Source organism: Ahaetulla prasina, chromosome 3 (assembly GCF_028640845.1).
Source record: "Ahaetulla prasina isolate Xishuangbanna chromosome 3, ASM2864084v1, whole genome shotgun sequence".
Lineage (NCBI taxonomy): Eukaryota > Metazoa > Chordata > Lepidosauria > Squamata > Colubridae > Ahaetulla > Ahaetulla prasina.
The window spans coordinates 73,570,980-73,591,406 of NC_080541.1; the positions used below are offsets into that span (position 1 = coordinate 73,570,980).

Below are 20,427 nucleotides of genomic sequence, written 5' to 3' on the forward strand. Positions count from 1 at the left end.
TGCGCAGGGCTGGATTAGATTTTTTAGCTTCTAAATTTTAAATTTTAAATTTTATACTGATTTTAATTGGTTTTGTTATTTTTAGTTCAATTGGCCGGTTAAATATTTCATTTTAAAATTATTTTAAATTCATTGTCTATCTATGTATTTTAATATGGCTGTACACCGCCCTGAGTCCTTCGGGAGAAGGGTGGTCTAGAAATTTGATTAATAAATAAATAAATAAAATAAAAAAAAGAACAGACCACTCAGAAGTCCCACAGGCACAAAATCACAAGGGCCAAGCCATTATTATTTACTTTATTTATTAAATAGGAAAACTCAGTCAACTGAGATTATTATTATTAATTAATTAATTAATATTAGCCTCTGCTTTCTCCTTCCACCACTTACGCTGTTTCTGCACTCATCTACATTCGGTGCAGCTGATTCTGGGATAGTTTTTAAATTAAAAAGTGTAAGAAAGTAAGGGATAAAATCTTCTTACTGGTGTTGTGGTACGCATAGCAGAAATGAATTTACACTGAAATTAAAATTTTCTAAATCAAAATGTTACTGAATAGCAGCAGCCACTCAGGACTTTTTAACAAGACAAATTCCTTTGGAAAGAATACTGCCATTTAAAAGATTTTGGACTTTCACCTTGTTTTATTAGGTGGGCACTCATTCAACACTGGATTTAAAAAAAAATACATTCAGGTGAACCCCGTGGCTTAAAGGCACCAATACAAAAGGCACCTGGAGCCCCTGCAAACATAATGGGTTGAATCCCACGTTACTTTTTTGAAAACCTTGTAACTCCTAGCATCGCCTTTTATGCTCTTCCCAAAGATGGAAAACTGCTTCCCTGAGTGTTTTGTTCCTCCCAGAGCTGCAGGGAAAGAATTACATCTGGGAAAAACGGCTTCTCTTCTTGATTCAATCCAGTGCTTAGAACAATGTTTTCCAACCTCAGCAACCTGCAGCTGTGGACTTCAACTCCTACAATTCCCCAGCCAGCCAGGCTTAAAAGTTGCTGAGGTTGACAAAGAGAAAATGTCATCATCTGTCCCTCCCACAACTGAAACTCAAAAGGAACTTTAAGTTTCAGGAGGAAAAGCTTTCTGTTTTCTCTTATCTTTTCTTCAGTGCTTCAAAGTTCACACTTATATTAATTCCACCATACTAATTTTTCCTAGCAGGAGAAACTATTTCTTACATGTATGTTCCATTAACAAATAAAAGTCACACCTTATCCATCCACCCTAGGCATGTTTGTACATAAATATGAATACAAGTACAACCACGTGTGTACACTTATACACCAACAAATCTGACCTTGGGCCGACAATGTAATTTAAACAACAGATTTCAACATTGCAATATCATTTCATTACCCAATGGCTACACTTCAGCTTTTGAAACTTTCTGTGTTACACTCCTCCATCCTGCATTCTTCTCAGGATTTTATTTTATTTTTTATGACTGGTATCCCAAGTGCTTGGTGTGCCTCCCTTGAGCTATCAGTCTTCCTGTTATCTTATCTGTTAAATTCACGTTGGCAAAACCCAGAGTTTTTCCTTGCTTCAGAACCTCAGCAGTGATCAGGATTTCTTCCCCAATCTTAGCTGATGACATGTACCTAGTATACAGAAGAAAGAGAAAAATATTTGTTATATATACTCTGTTTCCCCAAAAATAAGACCCAATCAGAAAATAAGTCCTAGCATGATTTTTCAGGATGTTCGTAATACCCCAAAATAAGCCTCAGTTAAGATTGTCAGCCAGATGGATGCATTTAGTACTGTATTCCCCCCAAAACAAGACCTAACCAGAAAATAAGCCCTAATGCATCTTTTGGAGCAAAAATAAGTCCTGGTCTTATTTTTGGGGAAACATGGTACAATGAAAGGCAATGTGTACTGTTGTCTTCCTTCACTCCATCCTTACAATTGTCCTTTAAGAGTTCTGAGGCATAGAAGAAAGAGACTGAATCAAAGAAAGCCACTGAATTTCCTGCCTAAGCAACTTTTTGACTGATTAATAAAAGCCAAAAAGGAGTTCTGAATAAATTGTTGGATATCTTTTGTTATCTGCTTAGCCGAGATATTTGCAGAGGGACTCAGTCCATCACTTTTAGTAATGCTTATCCAACAGAGTTTTGGGGAGAGCAGAATGATAGATACCACCCTAAATTTTTTAATTCCATTTTGTTTATATAAAAATATTCCTGTATGACATGTACATTAAAACAGAATGCAGTGAAAAGGATATTGCTGAGTGACAGGTTGAGGACTCTGAATTGTAGGCTGTTAATATATAATAGGCAGCTTGGAGAAGCCTGCAGACTTAAGAATAAAGTGTATATGTTGCATTCAGAGAGTCCTGTCCAATCGCCATTCTTTTTTCTTTAACAACCCTAAAATCCCTTGCATCAGGGTGGAGTTGGGGTGACTGAACGGAGCTCAGCGTTTACTGGCTGGATGCCTTCCTGATGCCTACGTGGAGCTCACAGCAGACAATTTTCCCTTTGCGCCCAGAGGGAGAAATCTCTGCTCTTCCTAGAATTGAACTCATAGCCTCCTGGTTGTGAGGCAAGAGGTCCACCTCTAGGCCATCCCACTGCTCAGCTCATCCAATCTCCAATATGATCAGGAAAAGGTTCTACCTGAAGTTGGAGTGCTACTATATGTAAATATGGAATACTGATTTAGACAGTACAATAATCTTTGATTGATATAAGGCAGATGTATCTGCTATCGGTACGTGTTTCACTTCTTACACAGTAATAGTACAATACAAAATAAAGCTAAAATAATGGCTCGGATACTTCAAAATACAAGCATGACTAATGAATGTTTCACTACCTTTTAGAACTTCTGAAGAATCTGGATACAGAAGTCTGGGTTTCCAAAAAGTATTTAAGCAGTTATATTTTAAAAATTTATACAGCTTGTAGTATCTCAGCATTGGACTGGCCTGATGCTTTCTTGGAAAAAACACATGTTGGATTTGCCCTGTTCAGTGCAGAATGAAGGCTCAGGTAAAAGCAAACAAGCATGGGAATAAACTTCATCAAGTTTGATACCCACGTAATATTCATGTCCACACTAACACCCGGTGCTCCTCTTTCAGTATACATTAATGCAGCTGTTGACACAATGTCTACTAAAGTTGCTGTCAGGCCCCCATGCAGAGTTCCTCCTCTGTTTGTGTGCTGTTCTTCAACTTTCATTTCACAGACAATTTTTCCAGGGTTTGCAGAGACAACCTTCATCTGGGTTGAGAAGAGAAACAGAAATCTAGTTCCATATTGTCAACGTGAATTTTATCTGCACCCTATATGCACATTCTTCTGAGCAGAATAATAAAGATGCTGTTCTGCTTTACTTCCACTTTCAATCAGCACTCACACATCCTGAATAATTTTATGTTACTTTATTAGCAAATTTACTTCAATATTGGGCAGGGAATAAATGCCCAATAAATGCAGGGGATAAGTTTGTACTTCTTGGAAGTTTTTTCCATGCTAACTCTCTTTTTCATGGATGATGGTGGCACACAACGCTCCAGTTGCAGGAAATTAATGAAAAGCTGCATTTCTATGACAAATGTCTATATTTTGACTGCTTTACAGTGGGAGGCAGAGAGAGAGAATCTGTACAGGCACTAAAACAAAAACAACCCGCCTAATATATTATTCCCTCACTTTCCCCATGGTTCTTAAAATAAAAGGATCAGGATAGAAAGTGGGGTGGGATGGGGGGAATCAATGTAATATTTATAAGACAAACAGGGCATGTAAAAATGAACAAAAAATTGAATTTGAGAAGATGGACTAATTTTAAAAATGGACTGTAAGAAGAAGTAATATGTGAAGGGAAGATAGTATTGGTATTGTTTCTTTTCTTCTTTCTTTTTTATTATTCTTATCTCTTTATTTTTATTGTGAGGGGATTTAAAGTTTTAAAGTTTTGAGGTGTGGGAGTTTATGTATATTTTGTATACTTTAGCTTGTGATTGTTGATCATAATACCCGGTATTTGCTCTGGGAAGTCCGGGAGGGGAGGAGAAGGGGAGGGGGGGAAAGGGGGGGGGAAATGATACATGGATTGGTTATTAATGTACAGTAATGATTGAAGATATGAAATTAAAATTTAAAATGATATTGGGGCTGCCCGACTGCCATTTCAGAAAGAAAGGGAGAGAGGAGTAGAAGGAGGGAAGAAAGTAGGTAGGAAAGAGTTGAGAAGGAGGAGGGGAATAAGAAAGTTAGAAAGGGTGGAAGAAGGGAGGAGTGGAAAAGGAGGAGAGGAAGTAGTAAAGTGAAGGAGATGAAGGAGGGGAAAGTAGTAGAGGAAGGTTGTGAAGAAAGGAAGTGGCAGCCGGGCAGACCCGAATCAGCAATAAATAAAAATTAATGATTAATGATGGATAATAGTTTGTACATAAATATGATGTTGGAAAATGGAAATAATTTTTTTTTTAAAAAATGAACAAAATGAACTTTGCCTCCCCATCTTAGAAATATGTTGTAAGATAGAGAAATAAGAACTCTTTAATAAAGGCAAGGAACCTTTGATGCATTGTATCCATATCACAGAAAAGGCAGGTAGTTGTAAGTCAAGGACTACTTGTAATAGCAGATAATAGCAACTAGGCCCAGAATTTAGTTTAAGTTTGGCCTCTTATAGCTGGAATCAATAAATCTTGTCTTATAATTATAAAACAAATCTTGTTTTATAATTCCAACTAAGCTTTGGGAAGGAAGTTTGCATTCCCTATATGTACAATAAGAATCAATACTTCACTGAACTCATCTGAATGCTGATTTGTCTCTCATGGACTACTATAATGTGATTCTAATTTAGAGCACCTGGCAGGATGTGTTTTGTACAATGTACTGGAGAAAATCTGAAAGGTCCAGTGATATTTTTCCCAAAATAAATAAACAGTATTGTAAACTCAGTTAAAAAACAATCAGGCACTTGGAATTTTCCACCACGCCAAAAATAACAAGGAAAAGTGAGAAGTGAAAAAATGAAATGAATGAAAACCTACCTGCAAAAGATTAACCACGAGCACTAGGAACCCAGAGGTTCTTGAATAGCAGCTGAAGTAACAACTTTAAATTCCAAGCCTTAACCCTCTTTGTTTAATCTAAAGGATTCACTGTATAGGAGTTGTAAGACCTCATCCTTTCATTATAAATTCCAATTTGACAACCCCGTGACCCACTGGGTCATCCTTTGAGAGAAAGGCCGTGAAGTTTAATGCCAACCAGAATGAACATTAAATTTTAGGCTGACGTATTTTTTAGCCCAATGCTGGATAGTCCCTTGATCATCTAAGAATATACATCATAAATAGAAAAATACCGGTAATTGTAGTGACAAACTTCAGTGACAAGTCACAGGCAGACAAAAAAAACAACAACAAAACAACAACAAGTGGGAATAGGAGTGACTACCAACTTGTTTAGAGAAAACTGACTGGGAGCTTTGGAAATCACAATCATGTGACCCAGAGGTTCCCAATCTTTTTCGCTCGCGGCTCCCCCGGAAATCCGACCTGCAACTGCGCATGCACACCAGACGCGCCCGCGGCTCCCCCGGAAATCCGACCTGCAACTGCGCATGCGCACCAGACGCCCCAGAAATGGCGCATCAGCGCCGGACCCAGCGGGCGCAGATATTCCGCGGCGATGTTAGCCACTGGCGGCTTTTGGACAGGAATCACTGATGTGACCAAAGGGAGGCCGTAAATTTGCAAATAAGACACATTACAGACATTTCAATTCTTGGATTTTTAACGTATTTTTAAAGTTAATACACTTTATGTACCTTGATTCAAATTTTGTACAATGCATCCTTTCTGCTAATTGGAAGGTACAAATAGGGACGTAAACACAAAAGGAGTTTTAGTAGTACATTGATACACATAGGAATTAACCCACTCAATAAAGTTAACTTCTCGGTTGACAATGTAGTTCTCCTACTTCAGATCTTGACTGATAAAACTGAACTTCCCTGAACATTATTTGTACTTGTTGCGATGAAGGAGAAAGCCACTTCTTTATATATTTCTTTTGTCTCTATTTTTTTCTTTTCTTTTTTCTATTTTTTTCTTTTTTCACCGTCTATATTTTCCGTTTGTATTGGTTTATCTTTTTAATTGTAACCTTTAATAAAATTATCATTTTAAATGTTTCCCTGCTATCTCAGAAGGTCTCAGCGGACACAGTGGCTTTTAACAAATTGTAATTGTTATTGCACTTGTCAGCTGTGTCACAGGTCATCTGGATGACCATTCTGATTTCTCCTCACTCTCCTATCTGAATTTAAATTCTGTATCAGTCCAGCCAATCCAACGTATCTGAAGATGTGAGTTCTACTTTACGTTTTAATAAAAAGTGTTAGTCTGAAAAGGGTTTTACTAATTTTTAGCTAGCACAGATTATTTATTTATTATTTATTAATTTATTTTGTCAATCATATATAAGAGAACAGGTAAAAGTATAAACATAATTTGAATACATGAAAAGAGTAAGTAAAAAGGAATATTAGGACAGGGACGGTAAGCACGCTGGTGCACTTATGCATGCCCCTTACAGAACTCTTAGGAATGGGGTGAGGTCAACAATAGACAGTTTAAGCTTACAATTTTAGGGGTTTGGGGAAGAAACTACAGAGTCAGGTAGTGCATTCCAGGCATGACTACTCTGTTGCTTAAGTCATATTTTCTGCAATCAAGTTTGGAGTGGTTTACCTTGAGTTTGTATCTACTATTTGCTCATGTATTGTTGTGGTTGAAGCTGAAGCAGTCATTGACAGGTAGGACATTGTGGTAGATAATTTTATGTACTATGCTTAGGTCAGATTGAAATCGGCGTAGTTCTAAATTGTCTAAGCCCAAAATTTGGAGTCCGGCGGCATAAGGTATTTTATTGCAGGCAGAAGAGTGGAGGACTCTTCTCGTAAAATATCTCTGGACTCTCTGGATTGTATTTAGATTAATGCGGCTCTACTCCAACGACCTTGAAAACATGCAGTGGAGTACGCCGTGATTTTACAGTAGTTGCTGCAACCTTTCGCCCGACCTGTTCAAGGTCAAATCGGGAAAATCAGCAATACGAAACTACGGCAACACCTCATTACCTTATTCGCCACCCGATCGAAGCAGGGCGACTCCAACATGGCTTTCATCACCTCGCGAACGCTTTGAATGGTGAGATGAGTCATGGTATCAAATGTGGGATCCTTTCAGGGCAAGAATGCTAGCCGGGTCGCTGATCCCCGGAGAGGCAGTTCCGACTAGCTGCAAATTGCTGCGGTAGCAGGAAGCTAAGCAGCGTCACCTGAGAAAACCTACGTTCCGTTTCCCAAAAAGAACAGACAATTAGCAATCCGCAGAAACGCAAACCCCGCCCCTTCCCTCCGCGCCTTCGATCCGCGGTAGGTCCCGGTGCCAAAGCAGCTCGCGGGGAACGTTCCATCCATCGAACGCTCGAGCCCCTTTTTCGAATCACCTGCCCGCCTCTTTGCGCCTCCGCGTTCCGTCTGCCTCGCCCCACGCTCGGAAAACACAGGAAATTCCGAGGCGCAGATCCTCGGCGGCGCATGCGCAGCCTTTTTCGCTCCAACGGGAAGCGCCCGGGGAAACGCTGGTCGGTTTCGCGTCGTTTTAAAGGGCTGCGGGTTGGTGTTTTTTTTTTTGCGAAACAACTATTCCAAGAGATGGAGGGCAGCTGTTCGGATAGGGAGGCGGAGCAGGCGGCCTCCGAGGCGAAGGAGCGGCCACGCGTGGACTCGGCGGAGGAAGGAGGGCCGCGGGAAGACCTGGAGGAGCAGCGGAAGCGCCTGTGCATGGACTTTGCCTCCATCAGTAATAGTGGTGTAGCCGTGGCTGAGCGCTACCTGGCCGAGAACGGCTGGGATATGCAGGTAGGTGCCGTTCTGAGCCTTTCTCCCTGCCTCCACCACGGTACAGGTGGTCCTCGATTTGCAGCCGTTCGTTTAGTGACCGTTCAAAGTTAACGGTACTGAAAAATACGACTTGGGGACCGTTCTTTCATAGTTACGACCTTTGCCCATGGTCCTCATGAGCCATGATCATGCTGACAAAATTTGGATACTTGGCAACTGGTTCGTATTTATGACCGCTCCCATGTCCCAGGATCATGGGGTCACCTTTTGCAACCTTTTGATAAGGAAGCCACCATTCACTTAGCAACCGGGCTACTAACTTACTAACTGCAGTGATTTGTTTAAGAACTGTGGCAAAAAGAAAGAAAGTTGTAAAATGAGCCAAAACTCCCTTAACAAATGTCTCGCTTAGCCACAGAAATGTGGGGCTCGGTTGTGGTTGTAAGTCAAGGATCACCTATAAAGAGAACCAGTTGGGTGTAGCGACTAAGGTGCTGGCCAGAAACCAGGGTACTGTGAGCTCTAGGCCTGAGCAACAGAAATATTGGGCTCAATTGTGATCATAAGTGGAGGACTAGCTGTACCAGGTTTTGACTTTTTTTTTGTAGAAGGCGCTGAATTCATACTTTGACCCGTCTCCTGAGGAAGATGTCGACGGGATGTCCCATCCAGTTCCCGCCATGGGGGCTCCGTAAGTTATTTATGCGAAGGTTCTCTGTGGAGAATAGGAGGGAAAATCTTTCATTCCCCTCCATTATGTGGCCGTGTTAATCCCTTTTATTTCCATTATTTTATTTTTTTGTATCCCACCTTTATTATTTTTACAAATAACTCGAGGCGACAAATGTATCCAACACACCTTCCTCTTCCTATTTTCCTAACCACAACTTTGTGAGGTGATTTGGGATGAGAGAGAGAATGACGTTTCACTCTCTCCTCATTTTCAAATTTGTTAAGGATCTTTTTTTACAGCCACTGTTTATAGTTATGAGGTTGAAAGTCAACAGAGAAATGAAACTTGGTGCTGTGTGGAACAGAACACCGTTCCCCATGCAAAATGACATACCTACAACCCTGTTTGCTGACTTGGAAGATCCTACCTAATCATTTTCTTCGTGCCTGAATTTGGTATTTATGCATAAATTGTGCATAGGTTCTAATATGGTGAATTTCAAAAATAAATTATGGTATGTTACTGCATGGAGTTAGTTCAGTATGATTCAAAGCAGTGATCAACTTTTTGCTCTTAAGTCTAATGGGGCTCTGACTATTCTCTATTTGTAGTGAATCCCCTACAGATCTTAAATAGGAATACTATAATTAAAATTATGTACTTGAAATGTTTGAAATTTCACAGCTATTTGACCAGATGTCATAGCCATTGGCAAGAGATTGTAGGAATAATCTAAAATACAGGCATCCAACTTTTGACTTGCATGAGCTGCATGGAGTGAAGAGGAATTGTCTTGGGCTGCATATAAAATATATAATGTAGTTAATGTATACAGATAGTCCTCCACTTACAACAGTTCAGTTAGTGACTGTTCAGAGTTACAACAGCATTGAAAAAAAGTGACTTTGTGACCGTTTTTCACACAAACGTTGCAGCATTCCCATGCACATGTGATCAAAGTTTAGACGCTTGGCAACTGACTTCACATACTTGATAGTTTCACATGCCAACTAAAACCTTAGGGCACCAGAGGGAAATTGATGGCCACGTAGCTTCAAGGCTGATTTCTGATGTGAAAAATTGTAAATGTTTCTGTGACAACCACTGCATGCTATGTAGTAAACTGGACCTACTGTAATTTTAGAAAATTACTTTTTAAAGCCTGTAGATAAGTAAATGTTCTTGAGAAAATTACTTTAGGTAATATTCTTAATTTGTGTATGTGCATTCCAGTGTTGAGCTAACTGATCATTCAACTACCAATACTGTAGCTGCTGCAGTAGTGGAAGCTGCAGGCATCTGCCCACAAGATGACAGCACTTTTTCTTTAATCACTTGGAATATTGATGGCCTGGATTCAAATAATCTGCAAGAAAGGGCACGAGGAGTCTGTTCCTATCTAGCTTTGTAAGTATTTATCACAGTAATCCTGTGGGCATCTATGGAAATAAGCCCCAATGATTTAACGAGATTAATTATAGAGCAAGCATGCTCTGGACCAGGGGTCTCCAACCTTGACAACTTTAAGAGTTGTGGACTTCAACTCCCAGAATTCCTCAGCCAGCTTTGCTTTGCTGGCTGAGGAATTCTGGGAGTTGAAGTCCACAACTCTTAAAATTGCCAAGGTTGGAGATCCCTGCTCTGAACAACATTATGCATTTGCTTTGTACTAGCTACTTTTTAATAAGAGTTGAATACTTTTGTAATACAGTGCTAAAATATGTGTGCCTGTAAGTCTATAAGTAACAAAAAGTTATAACAACAAAAAGGTTGTTTAAGACTTTGCTGCAAAAATGTTTTACTTTGTCTGGTGCCCAAATGCTTTCTTTGTATCCGTAAAATACAACTATTCGTTTAGACAATGTTAGAAATAATTATAGTTAATTTGCATGAATTGGAGATAAATTACTGTGCTTCTAAAACAGGAACATTAATCTTAAACTTGTGCTAATTCTCTGTTTTATTCAGTCATTTTCATATTTATGATCTTAGTAATTCTAGAATGCTCACTAAAGCATGTTTTGGAGAAAGCCACAAGCAAATTAAAAGGACATAAATCAAAATTACTATTGCAAATTTTCTGCCAAAGACCATCTTCATTTAATGACCCCATAATCCCTTGCAGGTGGAGTCTGGGCAACTGAATGGAACTAGCAGAGTGTTTAATGGCCGGCTGCCCTTCCTGTTGCCAATATGGCATTTTGTTCAGCAGATATATTCAGAGAGAGAGAAACATCTGCCTCTACCTAGGATCGAACTCATAGTCTCCTGGCGAGAGCTCCACCTCTAGGCCACCACACCACTCCAAAGATAGCCCTCAGATGGCTCCCATTATTTCTTATAGCCAGTTTCTGTATTTGATGATGGTATTGCATGATGATTTAGGGATCCAGGTTGATAAATATTGAAATTATTTTGGCTATTCAAGTTAGCATCTGAAGTATTAAGGTTAGCACGTGAAGTATTAGTACCGCTTTATAAAACCCTAGTAAGACCACACCTGGAATATTGCTACCAATTTTGGTCACCATACTACAAAAAAGATGTTTAGACCTTGGAAAAAGTTCAGAGAAGAGCAACTAAGGTGATCAAAGGCCTAGAGACTAAAACATATGAAGAACAGCTGCAGGATTTGGGTTTGGCTAGTGTAAAGAAAAGAAGAATGGGGGAGACATGATAGCAGTATTCCAGTATTTGAGGGACTGCCACAAAGAAGAGAGGGTCAAATTATTCTCAAAAAAACACCAGAGGGCAGGACAAGAAACAATGGTTGAAAATTAACCAATCAACCTGGAATTAAGGAGAAACTTCCTAACAGTGAGACAATTAACCTGTGGAAGAGCTGACCTTCAGAAATCATGGGCACTCCATCACTGGAGGTTTTTAAGAAGAGACTAGATAGCCACATATCTGAAATAGAATAGGTTCTCCTACTTGAGCTGGGGGCTGGACTAGAAGATCTCCAAGGTTCCTTTCAGAATTCTATTCTATTCTACTCTACTCTACTCTACTCTATTCTACTCTATCTCATCTATAATACACTGCAGAAATACATTGAGAAGATTATTAAAGAATTGCAGTGCTTCCTCTGAGTAGATGCAGTTGTAGTTAGCAAGTTACTTTAAACTGATCAAAGGCATCTTATGCAATCCAACATATATACAGTATACACACACACATACATACACATAGATATATAGTTAGAAGTAAGCATTATCAAATGCCCACAGATATGCCCACAGAGTTTAAGATTAAAGCAGTTTATCAAAGTTGCCATCTTAACTTTATTAATTGTTTAATTGCATGTATCTGTAAGCATCTGAATATCTGGTAGAAATCTGAGAGTAAGATCAGATTGCAATATTGTAATGTAATAAGCTATTTTCAAAGCATGAGTTTATTGATTGATTGATTGATTTAATTTATATTACCACCTATTCACCCATGGCGATTCAAGGCAGCTTACAGAATACAAGACCATGTTTAAAAGAGTAAAAACTAACAAAAAGAATGAAATAAATTAATATAGTACAATATAACAAAATCAACTCCCACCCCCCGCCCCAGCAACAGCAGATCACACAAGCCATTTAATGGACTCCATCCCGCTCTGGGTTCCCTAGGCCCACTGGCAGAACCAGGTCTTTAGCGCCTTCTGGAAGAGTATTACAGTGGAGGCCTTCTAATCTCTTGGGGAATGTTGTTCCAGAGTGAGGGAGCCACCATGGAGAAGGCCCTTCTTCTGGGTCCCACCAAATGTATCTCCCTCGGGGATGGGACCCTCAACATTCCCTGCCTCCTCGCTCTGATGGGTTGGGTAGATGTGACTTGCAAGAGATGGTCCCTCAGATAAGAAAAATTAAAATGGTTTAAGATTTATAGTTAAACCTAGTTCATGATTAATGAAATAAAAATGTCTACTCATAGTTGCATTGCAGGGGTGCGGAATTCTGTGAGACACAGGTTTGCTTACATTATATAGTAATGATACGTAAGCAACATTCAGAAATAACTTTTGTGTGAGAATCATCACAAGGTTTTCACATCACATCTCAAGCAACCCAGAATTTTTAGTACCCTAAATAAAAATCTGGGAAGTGTGAATTGGTGCACTGGTTATTTTAAAAGGGGTTAGAAGAAATTGACTGGAAAATTGCAAAGTATTCTCCATTCAGTTCCTAACATCATGATTTTGTATGTTTTCTTGAAGTGACCACCTTTCTTCCTACGGTTACAATAGGTATCATTACAAATGCCTCTTTTTAATTTAGATATAGCCCAGATGTGGTATTTTTACAAGAGGTTATTCCTGTATATTTAAGTTACCTCCAGAAGAGAGCAGTCAGTTACACAATTATTCCAGGTAAATGAAGTTATCAACTTAATGTATAAAGTTATAGTAGTCACTCTCAGCTTAATGCAGCAACTGCAAATAATGATATTTTTATGATACTGTATAATGTCACTATATAGAGCTGCAGAAAGTTGATTATACTAGCTTCCTAGGAAGAGATAAACTGTGGTTAGAGTACACAAATGTGAGTTAGTGAATTTCAGCCTCATGTATCTGGTGTGGCTATGTGGACTTCAGAAGTTCTTGTTTTTACCTAATTACAATTTATCCGACACTGGAAAACATGTTAATCTTAAACTTGACATATATAATCCCTTAAAACCTTTGTGGGAAGTTTCCAGAATACTCCAAAAGTTGTGTACCATTTCAGTGTATAACTAAAACTGGAAATTATTAAATGCATGGGAAATCACTGGATTAATTGTGCTTAAAAATTTATTTATTTATTTACATTTATATCCCTCCCTTCTCCGAAGACTCAGGGCGGCTTACAGTGTGTAAGGCAATAATATAAATTAAATCCAATTTACTTCCTTTTCCATGCACAGCTTCGGGATTGCAGGTTTCAGCTTCCCATGCAAAGTCCAAGCGTAGTCCAAAAAAATGTGAAACTTTGTTTAATGGGGTTAATTCAAAATGAGAAATGAAAATAATGGGTGCATACCAGAGCTGGTATTCGGCAGATTCTGACTAGTTCTAGAGAACTGGTAGCGAAAATTTTGAGTAGTTCAGAGAACTGGTAAATACCACCTCTGACTGGCCTCGCCCCCATCTATTCTCTGCCTCCCAAGTCCCAGCTGATCGGGAGGGAATGGGGATTTTGCAGTAACCTTCCCCTTGATTGGGGAATGAAGATTTTACAGTATCGTTCCCCTGCCACACTCACCAAGCCATGCCACGACCACAGAACCAGTAGTAAAAAAATTTAAAACCCACCACTGGTGCATACATGTCTGAAATTCTTCCAGATTCAAGATTAGTGTCTACTATTGTATGGAAATTCTGACTGAAATGCCATGGTATTGACCTTTCCTTTCCTTTTTTTTTTTTTTTTTGTATGTTTGACCATCTGTCTCTCCAGGTAACATGGATGGTTATTTTACCGCTATCATGCTAAAAAAATCAAGAGTAAAAGTTTTAAAACATGAAATAACAGCTTTTCCTACAACCTCTATGATGAGAAATTTATTAGCAGTATATGTAAGTGAGTTTTTATCTCAGCTTTATGGAGAAAATTGTTTGGCAGCCTAAAGTTAAGGCTTTTTAAAAGCAAGTTAATGGGACATTATTAGGGAAGGAAGTGGGTGTTCTCACTATTAACTTTAAACTGTTTCTATTTTCACAAGTTAGCTTTGTATATTAGCTTTTTGTATATAGAATATACATATATTTGGAGAAAATTCAGAAAATATGAGAACTTTTCTGTAATATTACAAGGGGATTTAAAAGCTAAGTTTTCACTTATTATAATATTCAGTCTTGGTTCACAGTGACATTTAAAACAGATTAGCCGTGTTATAGTTTAGGATTATATGTGAAGCAGTCAACTATACTTGTGTTTTGAATTTTTTTTGTACTTGAAAATAATTTACAAATAAGTATTACATTACTGTCCTGCATACTTTGAAAAAAAACACCAATGGACTGTGGATTAAAATGTCACTAAAATATATCAACTGGGGTGACCTTTAATATATTAATCAACCAATTCAGCGGTTCTAAAATGTGAGCAGGGCAGGGCTCCCCAACCCCTAGGCCGTGACATGCCAGAAACGGGGCCACAAAAAAACAAGCAAAGCCCCATTTGCGGGATGCAGGCAGCATGTGAAACTACGTCCCCTCCAGTCTGTGGAAAAAACTCTCACCACAGAACCGGTCCCTGGTGCCTAAAAGGCTAGGGGCTGCTTTCCTTGGCAGTCACAAGGAAATTTGAGAGGGTTGTGCTCATTACTCTTGGGCCTATGCATGGTTAATGAGCTGTTAGCACTGAACGGGCAGTGTATGGGATCCAGGCAGAGGGATTTGTCTTTGCCACCCTTCTGCCACAGCCTAATTCCAAGTATTTCCCATGGTGACCCACTAAAATCAAAGCAATTGTTTCTACTTTCATATTCCACTTCTATGCAAAAAAGTGAAGTCCCTCTGAAAAGCTAAGCAGAGTTGGGAAGCGGTTTGGAACACCATCAATCAACACCATTGATTAATATTCTAAAGGTCACCCCTGTTAATATATTTTAGTGACATTTTAATCCACGGTCCAGTTGTTTTTTCCAAAGTATGCAGGATAGTAATAGGATACTTATTTTTAAGCTATTTTCAAGTATAAGAGAAAATGCAAAACACAAGCATAGTTGATTTTTTTGCATATAATGTTAAACTAGGGAGTCCCAGTGGGGCTGGGAAGTAGAAGGACCTAGAGCAGGGATCTCCAACCTTGGCAATTTTAAGCCTGGAGGACTTCAACCCCAGAATTCAAAGCTGGCTGGGGAATTTTGGGAGTTGAAGTCCTCCAGGCTTAAAGTTGCCAAGGTTGGAGACACATGACCTAGACGGTCCACTGGACCGATGGATCTCTGGGCATGATAGATATTCCCTGCCTACAGGGGGGAAAAAACAATTGGGAAGTATCTCCCCTTTGTATCAGTGCTGCCTCATTGGGGGTTGTATTTGGAATAGACAGATATCTTGTTTACTTACGAGGATGTCTGAGTAGGGGATATGCGAGGAAAAGGAAAAGCTGTTTCCTCAATTATTGGCAAGCATTCTCAGAAGGAATATAGTCCCTAAAAATTCAAGTCAAAGGCTAAGGAAAAAAAAAAAAAACCTATACTGCTCCAGCTCATGAGTGGGCATATTATACAAGAAGATGGAGTTTGTGGGCAGAGTTTACTTCTAATCAAGCAGATAAACCAAGGATTCCAAGACCGAGCCTCCTTGGAAGCAGATGCCCATGAGACAGTGTGATTGGGGTGCTGGGCGGAGAAAGAGAGCAAACAGGAGCTTTAGAGAACTCATCTTGAACAGCACTCAAACAGCACTCAAGTCCCAGTTCAGGGCAGCTTCTGCAGGTGGCTTGTCCAGATAAAATGGGAGTCTTGATAGAACTTGGTCTGTGTGTGTTATTTAGGAGGGGTGGGGAGTGGTTTACAACAAATTAGTTTATTATTTTAGGAGATCACTGATAACCTAAAATAATTATAGCTTGCATTCCTATTTAGTTTCCATTTATATTAAGGGTAGGTGGATTTACAAGCTTTAAAAGGCTTCATTTTTGTGATGATCAAAAACAAAAGGTGGAATGGGAGAGCTGAGTAATGTAAACAAAGTTTATTTTTTCATGCTTTGCATATTGTTTTTTTTTTTTTAAATATCAGGTAAACATTTCTGGCAATGACCTCTGCCTTATGACTTCCCACTTGGAGAGTACTAAGGATCACAGTGAAGAGCGTTTAAAACAATTGAAACTGGTGCTTGCCAAAATAGCAGAGGTACCCGAGTCAAGTTCTGTGATTTTTGGAGGTGATACAAACTTAAGAGACAAAGAGGTAAGCTAGGACAAATGTCCGTCCCCCACCAATCCTTTTTTGCATCTTCTTTCCTGGTATCTACAGGTAATCCTTAATTTAAGATACCAGTTGCGACAGAACATCCGTCACTAAGCAGTTTGGTTATAAACTCCAGTGTCACATGACTGCTTTGCTTAGCAATGGCAAGCAAATGGCAATGGCTCCCTGTTGCTGTTAACCAAATTCCATGAGTTAGTTGTGGGTCCGTTCCAATCTAAGCCATTCTTGGCTACGTGCTCCCAGTCTCGAGCCTCTATTCAGGGTAAGGGACTGTCTCCTCTTCACAACTACCCATCCCTTCCCATCTCTGCCCTTTTGACTGCCTTGTACAACAGCGCCCCAGAACTACATCATTCCGGGGCTGTAAGAAACTCCTAAGGGCAATACAGCAGAAAAGCCCAAAGGCCCATTAGTGTGGTCCTGAGAACCATCCTGGGAAACACCAGCCAATCCAGGAAGCATCAGCAGCGTGGTGCAAAACTGCAGCCCAGCAGCATGGCTCAAATCTCAGCTGTCTCAAGAGCCCCAGCCAACCCAGCAGTGTGGTGTGAAGCTGCAGCCCAGCAGTGCAGCATGAAGCTGCATCTGCCCAAGGGAGCCTCAACAGTGCAGCAAAAAAAACCCGCCACCCCAGGGAGTCCTTGCAGCCCCAACCGGCTGCCCTCGTCCTAGTCCAGCAACTCAGCCCCTGGATGACCTGCAACCCCAGCTGACCTGTACCATATTTTTGTTCTTGCTTCTGATTGGTCATACTTGCTGTGGCCACATAAGGCCATCTTCCCCAAGTCTTGTGAAGAAACCACTGTGCGCAACTTTAGGAAGACAGCCTTGTGCAGCGTACCAGAGGAAAACATAATTCAAATTTGAAAGCAATATAATTATTATGTTTCCTGTTCTCTTATCACTTTCTGCTCTTATCTTTATCAGGTTGCTAAAATAGGTGGCTTACCTAACAATGTTTTGGATATTTGGGAGTTCTTGGGCAAGCCTGAACATTGCCAGTACACATGGGATACAAGCCAAAACAGTAACTTGAATGTAAGATACAAGTGCAAAAGTCGATTCGATCGTCTGTTTTTCCGAGGTGCAACAGATGGTGGACAGATTATTCCTCAGAGTTTGGATCTGATTGGTGTGGAAAAACTAGATTGTGGCAGATTTCCTAGTGATCATTGGGGACTGTTTTGCAATTTCGATGTGATATTGTAAGAAGAAAACATTTCACTGTTGTGATTTTTATGTTCTTCAAAATTTTAAACCAGTTCTAATGTTAATTTTTATTCACAATCATGTAAACTAAGCAGTTCATTTTACTTGTTTGGGGAATTCTTGCTTAGCAAAGGTGAAACATTCCATTTAAAATATGAAGGTCTCATGCAATGCAGAAGACATTTTAGTTAATTTGTGTGTGTGTGTGTGAGAGAGAAATTATTTTATGTTGTATATATTATTCAAAAGTTAGAATAGTTTACTAAACACATAATCTGTTTTTAATAAAGAATCCTTGTGAATTCACTATAATGAGACTGTTTTAGTAGCTGAAATTCAGGAAGAAAAAGACTATAATTTCAGAACTATTGCTGCATTGCTGGAATATCCTCTAATTCCTAGTTCTTTCCGAGAATCAAGATTTGCTATTAGTGAACACTCAGACCTGATCTTCACTACCCTTTTCTTTGAGTGTCCAGACCCTAACTTTTCATCGTCCTACTGCTACTTATTTGTTCCCTGAGCTTTCTAATGGAGGAAAATCAAAAGTCAATGAAACATCTTCTGCATGACATAATTCTTCCAGGAGGTGATAAGGAATGGGGCCAAAAGAAGAGACAATAGTTTTGTTCATGGCAAAAAAGTAGGAGGGATATTGGAGAAGAGAGACCTAATATGAGCAAGGGCTGTGTTGCAAAAGAATAAGCTCTTCTACTTGTATTCCTTTTTTCAAGTTGAGGCTTTGATTAGTAGAACTTAGGGATCCACTGTTAACTGTATTATCAACATTTTCAGCTCTGATTAGCCAATATTCCCTTTAACCGCTGCTGCTAATGTAAGATGTCCTTCTATGCAGAAGCTTAGTACCTTATTTCTTAGCCTAACCATTAGATGGATATGAAAGAAATGCATATTACAATGGAATGGAATGCTTTATTTGGCCAAGTGGGGTTAGACACACAAGGAAGTACAGAAGCAGAGTAGTTGTGAAACAACAAAGAGTATAACAACAACAAAAATAATAATGCAAATAAAAGGGGGAATTAAAGAAGATAATAAAAAGATAAATAATACTACAGCCACACTGTATGGGTTAATATAGAGGTTCCCAACTCTGGTCCATGGTCCACTACGAAACCCTGTTTCAAACTGGGCTGTGCGAGCAATGGGCAAGCATGCGCTTGCATATGCGAAGCTCCATTCATAGCAGTGGGCCTTGTGCTCACACAAAGCTCCACTCGTGTGAGTGGAGGGCACTTGAGCAGAGGGCATTTGTGCTGGTGTGTGAAGCTCCACTCACATGAGTGGAGCTTTGCGCATAAGGTGAGTGCCCTCTGCTCATGCATGAGCTCCATTTGTCAGCAAAGGGCGCACACGCATCACCCCTGTGCCAGGCTGGGTTGGGCTAGGCTGCCATGGTGGAAAAGTTGGAGACCACTGGATTAATATACATACAAATTAGAACTGTGCAAATTAGCTGTTCAGCAGAGTGATGTAATAAGGAGAAGAAACTGTCCCTTTGTCTGTCGTGTCCCACTCCTCCGCTGACAGCCGGGTCAGGGAAATCCAAATCAGGCATGCCTCTGCAGCTCTGCCAAAGTCCTAGCAAAGTCCTCAAGGCAGGCAGGAGACCAGAAAGTGACTTCAGCAAGATATGTTCGACTTTGCCTGACTCAGAGACTGCCAGAAAGCAGATCCTTTATATAGGCCATGGGGTGTGGCTCCATGACTCAGCACTTATCCAGGCCTGCCCCTCCCTTCCTTCTGACTTTGCCGCCTATCAATTCTTCTGAAGTGAGGGTCACTCCAGTTGGCAGCTGTTGGTAATTGACCTCCCTCAGGCTTACATGCTGTGGGGGAGGGGGAGGGGTCTAGTTGCTCCGTTTGCCTGGGCATGGAGCCAGGGCTGGGGCCGGGAGGTGCCCCCTCCTCAGCCTGTCTGGGCATGGAGCCAGGGCTGGGGCCGGGAGGCATACTAGGACATTCCTCAGCGTTCGGAAGCAGATAAGAAGACCCCGGCTGCGGTGAGAGCGGGCAAGACACAACAGTCTTGGCATTCAAGCCTGTAACACCAACCTGAGGGAAGGAGCTGAAACAATTTATGTCCAGGAAAGGTCTGCAGATACCTTCTCAGCCCTCCTCCTGACCCACGCAATATACAAGTCTTCGGTGGAAGGCAGGCTGATTGCAGTTGTAACCATCCGTTGGAATCTGTACCTGAAACCAGACAGTTATAGAAATACAAACGACAGACTAAATAATTCCTCTGTAAAACTATCAACAGCTCCTGGGGCGGTCTGAATTTCCTGGAGTTGACATAGGAAGAACATTCTTTGTTGTGCCTTTTTAATGATGGATCTAATGTGAAGTGTCCATTTCAAGTCCTGGGAGATTATAGAACTCAAAAACATGAAGGATGCTACTGCTGATACCATGCTGTCAATTATTATAATAATATAGTAATAATGTAATAATATAGTAATATAAGTAAACTACTCTATATTAAAACCACTCCAAATTCCTGGCTTCCTATTCTGAGTGATATAGCACCACCAGCTTTACAAAGGCAAGATGCACTAGTGAGGATGTACAGAAAAATTATGAATGACTGATTCCTACCGGAGCATGTATTTATCTGTCAGAAGACTGAAATCCAGGAAGTCCCCACTAGCACTTGCACAACATCTGCCCAAACATTTTACTTCTATGGCTAATGGAAAG

At 40.1% G+C, this 20,427-nt stretch overlaps 2 protein-coding genes across 2 annotated transcripts; one reads left to right on the forward strand and one right to left on the reverse strand.

Moving 5' to 3' along the window:
* Nucleotides 1-286: 286 nt before the first annotated feature.
* Nucleotides 287-7,593, reverse strand: ACOT13 (acyl-CoA thioesterase 13). The gene is made up of 4 exons (XM_058175259.1): nucleotides 7,508-7,593; nucleotides 7,137-7,346; nucleotides 3,072-3,256; nucleotides 287-1,621 (listed from the first exon to the last, which is right to left on the reverse strand). The coding sequence occupies exons 2-4, from the start codon at nucleotides 7,218-7,220 to the stop codon at nucleotides 1,459-1,461; spliced, it is 432 nt and encodes a 143-aa protein (XP_058031242.1). The 5' UTR covers nucleotides 7,221-7,346; nucleotides 7,508-7,593; the 3' UTR covers nucleotides 287-1,458.
* TDP2 (tyrosyl-DNA phosphodiesterase 2) lies at nucleotides 7,546-18,015 on the forward strand. The gene is made up of 7 exons (XM_058175257.1): nucleotides 7,546-7,922; nucleotides 8,513-8,595; nucleotides 9,811-9,984; nucleotides 12,849-12,940; nucleotides 14,013-14,131; nucleotides 16,306-16,476; nucleotides 17,425-18,015. Exons 1-7 carry the CDS (start codon nucleotides 7,599-7,601, stop codon nucleotides 17,704-17,706), a joined length of 1,245 nt encoding a protein of 414 aa, XP_058031240.1. The 5' UTR covers nucleotides 7,546-7,598; the 3' UTR covers nucleotides 17,707-18,015.
* Nucleotides 18,016-20,427: the final 2,412 nt, after the last annotated feature.

Coding starts and splice junctions, on each gene's coding strand:
- ACOT13 (XM_058175259.1), bottom strand. CDS start 7,220: ATGACTCATCTCACCATTCAAAGCGTTCGCGAGGTGATGAAAGCCATG. Junction 3,257..7,136: donor TCGATCGGGTGGCGAATAAG/GTAATGAGGTGT, acceptor TTCTCAACCCAG/ATGAAGGTTGTCTCTGCAAA. Junction 1,622..3,071: donor AGTGTGGACATGAATATTAC/GTGGGTATCAAA, acceptor TCTGTATACTAG/GTACATGTCATCAGCTAAGA.
- TDP2 (XM_058175257.1), top strand. CDS start 7,599: ATGCGCAGCCTTTTTCGCTCCAACGGGAAGCGCCCGGGGAAACGCTGG. Junction 8,596..9,810: donor GTTCCCGCCATGGGGGCTCC/GTAAGTTATTTA, acceptor TGTGCATTCCAG/TGTTGAGCTAACTGATCATT. Junction 16,477..17,424: donor CAAACTTAAGAGACAAAGAG/GTAAGCTAGGAC, acceptor TATCTTTATCAG/GTTGCTAAAATAGGTGGCTT.